Below are 8,756 nucleotides of genomic sequence, written 5' to 3' on the forward strand. Positions count from 1 at the left end.
CAAACAGTTGTTCTCACAATGAACTGATGCTCAGCAAATAACCATATGTAATTGCCAAGTGACATACATTTTGACAAATATTTGGCAAATAGTGTAAATGCACAGCACCATTAGTTGAATAGGTATTTATGGAAAAAATATATAATGTATTAGCCTGGGTTTTGAAAATGGCATTATCCGTGGCTTGGAAGAATAAGGGCCAATGTTAAAGGCTCTTATTCTTCTAAGCCACAGATATAGTATTGATTCAGTGAAAATTTGAATTGTCCATTATCATTTATGTTACATCATGTTTGTTTGAACTTTATACATTGTCTAATATTCCAACTTGATTCATTTTAAATCATAGTAACTTAATTCAGCCTATACAATGTTTGTTAATGCTTGCTTTTTCAATCATAGCAATAAAATCTTTTAAATATTGCTATTACTTGTATTTGCAACTGTGCTCCAGACTAGAAAAACGTGATACAAAAATTTGTCTTGTTCTTAAAAATTCTAAATGTTTTTTCAATTGTATGTCAGGTTCTTATTTTGAAAAATACACAATAATTCTATTGAAATTTAATATTGCCAATTGTTATATTTTTAGAAGTGCATAAAACTGCTAAAAGTAGAAACTCTAAATATTGGAAATAGACAACTAATATACAATGAAGATCTGACAAAATTTTAATATATTTGTGATTGGACTTAATTTTTTTTCATTAAATTATTAAAAGCAATTTTTGTGATAGCATATGCAGTTTAAAATTCAACTGTATATCATAATAAGAAAATGAATCAATACAGGTATACCTCGAGTTACGTCATTTCGAGTTACGTCATTCCCGATTATACGTTGTTTCTCAGAAAAGTATATGGAAAGATAAAAATCAAGTTTAAGTCATTTTATTGGACTTTACGTCTGTCTGCCACAAATATTGAAGTCGTAATATCACTAGTAAAGCGTTTAAAGCACATAAAATCATATTAAAATATATACATTTACAAGTATGTACTGTATCTACAGTACAGTACATGCAATGGTAAATTTAGATTACTTTTTTCTGTACTATATTAAAAACTAAAATTTATTTGTTTGTAAGCTTAAAATAGATCCTTATTAACCATATATTATTAAAAATGCAAGTAAATTCGACTTACGTTGCCTCTCCTGGAACCAATTACCAATGTAAGGCGAGGTATACCTGTATTTTTAAACTAAGCATAAACAAGAGGTATTTTTGAAACAAGAGATTTAAAATTGATTATTTTAATTTCTGATAAATTTATTTTAGACTGACTGGTATGGTGTTTTGGGAAGCATTCATGTAATGCTTTTTTCTGAATATATGAAACTACGCAAAAACAAAAATGGAGAATGGGAAATCTGTAGCAAATTCAAAAGGTAGGAACTTGCTTTATGTAAATTTGAGGTGGTTTTAATTTTTTTCAAATATGTGAATTTTTGTTTTTTTTTTTTTTATTTTAGATATTGGCAATCAGACTTTTGGCAAAGTCTGTTTCATACTTTTCTAAATATTCCCAACTGTAGTGAAATTCCAGACATTACACCCTTTATCAACCAACTGAACAAAAAACTTAAAGAACCAATCCAAATAAATGCTCTGAAGACCAAGGCTAAAGAACTATGTGACATTTTTTTATTATAAATATTTACACAATATCATTGTAACTGGACTTTTCCTTCAATTTTCTTCTGAATTTCTTCTGACTGTATTTGTTCTAATGTAAGAAGTGAGATACCCAATTGATCTTCCTGTTTTAGAGAGAAAAAATAATTTGCATCTAATGAAGATTTTTTAAGATAAAATATATTAGTTATTAATAATCACCCTTGAAAATGTTTGTGCCATCTGTCTCAAAAAACGTTTTGAGATCTGTACTGTTTCTTCAATGGAAAGATTGCACACAGAATCTTTAAGGTGTTCTTGAATCCATCGAGGTAATTTTCCTCTTTTATCAATTCTCGAAAACCTCTGTAAAAAATTTTTACAATATTAATAAAGTATAATTTTGATTTAAATCAAGTGCAAATTATTTACCTTATCGGCAAAACACATGATGCCATAATCAGTTTTTCCTCTTAGAGCTCTGCCAACACATTGAGCTGCATGTCTCATTGCATCAAAAGTTAAAAAATCACTCTCTCTTATTTGAAATTGATCCCTCAAATATTCTAATCTAGCCTTGAAAAAAAAATTACATATAAAACAATACATTAATCTTTAATGCTGTTAAAATAAAAATTTTACCTTCAAAATCCTACTCTGTGTATAAACAAATGGAATGCCAAACATTAATACTGCTCTGCCTAAATGATGATCTGGTTTAAAAAAATTATTCATTTTAGTACAATCGTATATTTTAATCAAAATGTGAAGATATTTTAGTAGTTATGCTGAAGCATTTTTGCCAAAACTTCCTATATTAAAATCATTTATGATGAATCTGTCTGGTTAAGCCAATGATCTTTGACAATTATTACTTAACTCTTATGTCACTGCTTCCCCTAAAGCTAATTATAATACACAGTAGGGAGAATGGTAAACTGCTTTGAGGAACTCTATGTGTGGCAAAATTTGTAGCTACACCTATCCTTTAACTTTTATCAACTTATTACATTTTGTACTGTATTTTTATTTTTTTATTTATAACTGAAATCAGGCATATTAGTAATAGTTATTGTAGTATTTTTATGTACAAATCTTAAAATTGACATTATGAAAAAATAAACTTTCTGTGTGATGTTAAAAATGTCAAATTTGCAAATAATTTCTATCTTTTTGTAAATCCAGATGACATCTTTCTCATATCATAGTGATTAGGGTCATAAGCTAATCCAGAAAGAGGGGGACAGTCTCCAAAATGAAAGTTGTGATGAATAGGTCTGTAATCCATGCAGGTGAAAAAACTAAGTAACCTTTTATCTCTTCCAAGAATTCAGTAGAGAAGTTGTGGCCAAAGTTTTCATTGCAAAAATGTGATCATCAGATATTCAGCACTGCCATCCTGTAAGCGTAGAAGTTTGACAATGGTGTTAGGAACATTCAGCATGATTCCACTGATGTTCCAAACACTATTGTCAAACTTCTGGTCTTGCAGGATGGCGGCGCTGAATGTCTGATCACATTTTTGTGATGAAAACTTCGGCCGTAACCTCTCTAGTATTGCATTTCTTACAAACCTTCTTAATTGTTCAAGTAGTGTGTTGAAAGTGTTGCCCATTTACTTGGGAAATGTGAATAGAAAAGCAACTGAAAAGATTTCCTTATACAATATACTCATGCTTTAACAGCTGTGAGAGTGTTTAGAAACATCTGTTCTTCCACAGCTGTTAAAGCATGAGTATATTGTATAAGGAAATCTTTTGTAACTATATCTGGCCAACTTATCCATTTTTCCACTTATATAATTTAATTAGCTGTTGTTCTATCATCTCCATTTACCAGTTAAAAATATTAATCAAAAAGCAGCTTAAAATCCAACATCCCACAAAAGATTATTTTAATAATGGGATATTTTCAATTAAAAAAAATTGACAAGTAGAAAGCCACTCACTAAACCTGGAGGTCAAATACCACATGGCTTTGAATAAAAAAAAAATTTCCATAATCATGCATAGTTGTATCCATTCTTGAAAATATGTTTTAGGTGGAATTAAACAAATTGTCATTGGCATTGTAATTTAACATGTTGTCATTCTTACAGTATGCAATTTTTAACTATAATAAATTAAAAGATACTTCAAAACTGGATGAGGTTACAAAAAAAGCAGCAATTAATACCTGTAATCCAGTTAAAATGGGCAAATTTATTATACTAACAAAATGTTTTCAACTGTCTTTAATAGCCATCTTCAGGTTATGGAATGCTACTTAGAAAAAAACTCTAGATAAATTAGAATTCATTAAACATGTGCTAGTGGTCACATGCATAAAACAATGTTGAAGAAAAATTATATTAATTTTTCTTCAACATTGTTTTGTGTGTGCAACCACTATCCTGTATATCTTTTGTTTGGTAATATTCTGTAATAATATCCCTCAAATATCTAGTTGTTGATTAAGGTGAATTTAATAAGTTACATAAGTTATTTAATACATTACAAGAATCTTAGATAAAGAATTACTATAACTTTCTAAATATTATGAACATTAAATTAATATTAACTTTTATCATGGTTTTGTCATTTTAGGAAGGCCTATATTAATAATTCACTTGTTAAAAGATAAATACATAAATTAATAGAATTTTTTAATATAATATTTGTCCTACTCATGTCAAAACAAATTGTCATTTTTTGAATCAAGATAACACCTGGTAATTAGAATGATGATCATGAAAGAATTCTGTTGCCACACTTCTATATAAAGGTATGTTGTATTTTACTCATGTATATTCAATTTGGTTTTAAAACTTCAAGGGACTGTTCTGCTTTCCCAATGTACAGACACATTTTAAAAAGAGCACTTCAACATTAATTATAACTCAAACTTTCTTTGCATCTGTTTTAAAGTATTGAGTTCAAATTTCAGCTATAGATGAGCAAGTCCAGGATTGTCCATGTTTAGTAACAGAATTCTATTTATTACTATGATATACTGAATGCATTTGTAATTCTTAGCTACATTCACTGTGAGAATTATGATTGAATCAGACTAATTTGTATTGGCCTGATATAGTGACATCACTATTGTCAGCATTTGTTATGAGCTGAATTGAAATTTGTTTTAAATAAAAAACCTAATTTCTGTTATGTAATATTTGAAGAAGCAAATAATTAAATTAATATACTATGATTATATTAAAAATAACAACAAATTTTAATTTGTACTTAGCAAGCAAATTTAGAATTTTTCTAATTTTTGTTAGTTATATCAGTAATATCATATGAAGCCTCAAGTCCATCACAGAAGTCAAGTCTCACTTTGATGGAATCTGACTTAAAATCACAGTTAAAACAAAATTCCAGGCTAATTCCCAGTATTCCATGTGGTTGGGCACCCCATACTATATTTGGATATTGAATAACCTAGTAGAACTTACATTTATCTTTTAATCACAAGCAGATAATACAGTGGTGCCTCGAACAACGGACTTTCTGTTTGGCCATTATGTGAGGCAAACAAGTGCGAATAATATTTTCACTCTTTTGCCATTGCCAATGACAATCTGCTATTTTTATAATATATTAGTGTTATTACAATATATTATTAGTATATCTGAAGTACAGAGTTCCCATTGGGATTCGGCTTGCTCCCTTGTTTATTATGTACATCACTTCAGTGCAGGGTATTTACATTTATACTAGTGTTGTGCAAATTATGGCTTCTAAAAAAACAGAAAGGTGATTTCAATTGAAACAATGCAAGAAATCATCAGAAGTGAAAGTTGACAACTTCCTTGTTGAATGGGAGAGGTTCAGGAGTTTACCAACACTCATTGATCCTGGTGGTCTCAGTTCTGTTTGGATAATGATCTCTACAATGACACCCTTGCCCGTCATTTCTGACAGATGTTGAAGAAGAGAGAGAAACAGACCACCTTGGACATGTTTTTCATGAAGCCAGCAGGCAAAAAACAAAGGATGGAACAAGAGGAGTTGACCCTGCAAGCTCCAGTAGCCTCTCCTGAATCTGACTTCAATTAAAAAACGATAAAAAAGAGACCTGCTGCAATGTGTAAAAAGTCTGTATCTGTATGAATGTGTGAAAAAAGTCTTCCTCACATCTGACTACCCGGCATAATTGGAGACTGCTCCATTTTTATTTTTTTTNCTTTTTACATTTGCACTTTGTTCCCAATCATTGTCTAACTCACAAAGTTCATTCGTCAAACTTTCCATAGTTGAAAGGATACGTTAACCTGACGTAGAGCTACAGACGAGCGGTGACACTGATTGGTCAACCACCAGTCACCGTAGCACATATATAAGGTCAGTTTGAGCGGGAAAATTGAAGGTGGCTAAGAAGAGATAAATATCGTCTGGCTAATAAAAAAAGTGTCATCTGGCCAACGAGAAGTAGATTTGTCTCACTAACAATAGTTTGTGATCGCTAGAGGTGCTACTGCATCATAAGGTGTTTTCTGAACGAATTGACACGGGATACATTCATTGGCGCTATGGATTCGAATGCCATTTATTGGACTATTAAGTTTAATAACTTGACTCTTGGGTACCTTAGTTTAGTATTTTAATATTAATTTAATGCAAATGTATACATAGCCAATAATATTAAACAGAAAAAAAATATATTCAATAAAAATCTTTGTTTTAACGAATATACAATGTTGCAGCTTGGTAAGTACGTTAATACTGAAATGAAAATCAGTCTTGCGTAGGGAAAATCAGGGAATTACACCATGAAACAGCAAATTGCACAGTGGCATTATTGTGAATCGCGTAAACCGAGGGCTACCTGTATTTGCATAAGAACATGAAATAGGGCTTCTACATTAAAAAGTTTTTTAAATGATCAATTTTATTAAGTATTGTTAAGTAATAACAAAACTTATTAAAATGCTATAAAACAGGTAGTGTTTTTTTTATACGAGAAAATAATATTTTAAATTTAAATAAAATGCTTTTAATGTTGTTTATTAAAAAAATTGTTTGTTCATTTTTAGAGCTATCAGAAATTTTGCTGTTAGATGCCAAAACTAAAATGTAGATTAAATTCAAATGTTTAAAATATTTTGTAAATATTTGATAAAATATAACCCCTTCTCTGCAAAACTTCTATATATGGCACATTAATATTAATCAAGAAATCATGGAAGTAATAGATTGAGATTGAGAAACAAGAATTTTAAAACTTCTATATTTTTATATAAAATACTGAATTTATTTTCTTTTGTATACAACACTAGATTAATTATTATATTATCAATTCTTATTTCACATCTATTAAAATTAATGATGTAATAAGAATGGACTATAAATTTGATAATCAGACAACTGTTAATTTAATTTAAAAATAGTGAATCAATGATAAGCAGCAAAAGTACCAATTGATTTAAAAAATCATTGACTTTAAATGCATTAACTTCTTAATTTTGTATAATTACAATTGAATGCTTGATGTATAAAAATATTAATTCATATATTTTCAGGATATTATTAATTTATACAAACAAAAAAATCAAGCCATGCCAGAATGCTTAGTTTTGTACATCACATTGGAAATGCTATATATATTTCAACAACTACATCGTTGTCAGATTATTCATGCTGATGTTAAACCAGATAATTTTCTTATTGTAAATTTGTAAGTTTCTATTTTTTAAAACTTTAAATTAAATATTTCATTTCTGACTGTGTTATTTTTTCTTCTAGAAAAGACTTTTCAACAATCAGATGTTTTGACTTAGAAAAATTTAATATTTTAAAACTGATTGATTTTGGACGTTCCATTGATATGCAACTTTACCCCCCTGGCACTTCATTTACTAAAGTTGTTGAAACTGATGGTTTTAAATGTACTGAAATGTTAGATGGAAGGCCATGGACATATCAGGTATATTCATATTAAATACTTTTTTGAATTTAAATTTTAATAATAATAATTGCTCATTCAAAACTTGTTAAGAAAACTGATTTTAAATAATTAAATAATTTTCTAATATAAGCATCTTATTATAGTTAGTGATGCAATGAATAGTATATTCAGCCTTAGGCCGAATACCTAATATTTGGCTTGATTAACGCACGTACGAAAATTGGTGCGCAAACTGCATTATGGCGAGGATTACACACCCTGCTCTCTATTGGCCCACTGTCACTACACTTCGCCAATCACATTAATTCTTGACAGTTGTAGCAGACAGACATGAGCTTCATGGCAGTATGTGATAAGTGATGATATCAAATGTGGATAACAATGAAATGACCTAAACGTGTAAATAAGGGAAAAAGAAAAGAGAAGGACCGCGAAGTGAAAATGTGAAAATAAATATGAAATTGAGTTGATAACATAATTGAATAAATCGAGGCAGCTTATTGGCACGAAATTTGCAGCCGTCAATGTTAAATGATTGTTTTCATAGATTTCAGAAAGCTAAATGCTTGTAATGAAAGTCACTTAGCGTGCATGGGCAAAAGCCTGGGGCTGTTCAGGCTACCAAGCTGTCTGGAACTTCAGTTATGATAATTTTCTACAATATAAAAAAAAAAGTTAATTTTCAAGTTTATAATAGGGGTGATTTCATAAAAACAGTTTACAGATCATTAATTATTATTTTTTCACATTTTTTGATCCAAGTTTTGATCTAATCTGCCCGGGCAGTAAAAATTTTCATAGAAATTTTTTACCCTTTTCACTCCTTTAGGGTTGACTTTTGTAAAATCTTTTCTTAGCATGCCTAAACTTTACAAAAGGAACACACCCTCAAATTTTTAAGTTTCTAGTACCAGTAGTTTTGGTTCTGCATTAATTATCCTATCAGGACTTGTTCTTTTATATATGAGTATATAGATGACTAAACTACAGTAGACCCCCCTATAACGCTTAGATACGTTCCACGCTAATCGAATTTTACGTTGTAGGAATGATTAAATACATGAGCCAATCGCAGCCCAATAGGTGGGAACTTTATGGACTAAGGCTGTTCGAAAGGTTTTCTTCTATAAAATTAACCGATTCTAGACTAATTCCACTCAACATTTCCAAAACACGTATAATTTTTTGGGAGTAATCCGTATAAACTATGCTATAAACAAAAAATTATAGGATTACTTACCGAGTGTGTAC

The 8,756-nt window shown here is 29.7% G+C and overlaps 1 protein-coding gene and 1 long non-coding RNA gene across 2 annotated transcripts in view; one reads left to right on the plus strand and one right to left on the minus strand.

The window, feature by feature from the left end:
• The first annotated feature begins 1,273 nt into the window (after window positions 1–1,273).
• Window positions 1,274–1,906, plus strand: LOC111614556. The gene is made up of 2 exons (XR_002754954.1): window positions 1,274–1,390; window positions 1,475–1,906. It is a non-coding gene; the product is annotated as an uncharacterized LOC111614556 (long non-coding RNA).
• Window positions 1,632–8,756, minus strand: part of LOC111614555 (TFIIH basal transcription factor complex helicase XPD subunit-like) — a 47,643-nt gene continuing 40,518 nt past the window's right edge. Inside the window, exons 10-13 of the mRNA XM_023355926.1 lie at window positions 2,259–2,329; window positions 2,049–2,192; window positions 1,839–1,982; window positions 1,632–1,762 (exon numbers count right to left, since the gene is read on the minus strand). Coding sequence (XP_023211694.1) covers window positions 1,670–1,762; window positions 1,839–1,982; window positions 2,049–2,192; window positions 2,259–2,329 — 452 coding nt within the window. The 3' untranslated portion in view covers window positions 1,632–1,669. The remainder of the gene's footprint in view (window positions 1,763–1,838; window positions 1,983–2,048; window positions 2,193–2,258; window positions 2,330–8,756) is intronic.

The sequence above is a fragment of the Centruroides sculpturatus genome, unplaced genomic scaffold (genome assembly GCF_000671375.1).
Source record: "Centruroides sculpturatus isolate CEXI.00-Female unplaced genomic scaffold, Cexi_2.0 scaffold1958, whole genome shotgun sequence".
Classification (NCBI taxonomy): Eukaryota; Metazoa; Arthropoda; class Arachnida; order Scorpiones; family Buthidae; genus Centruroides; species Centruroides sculpturatus.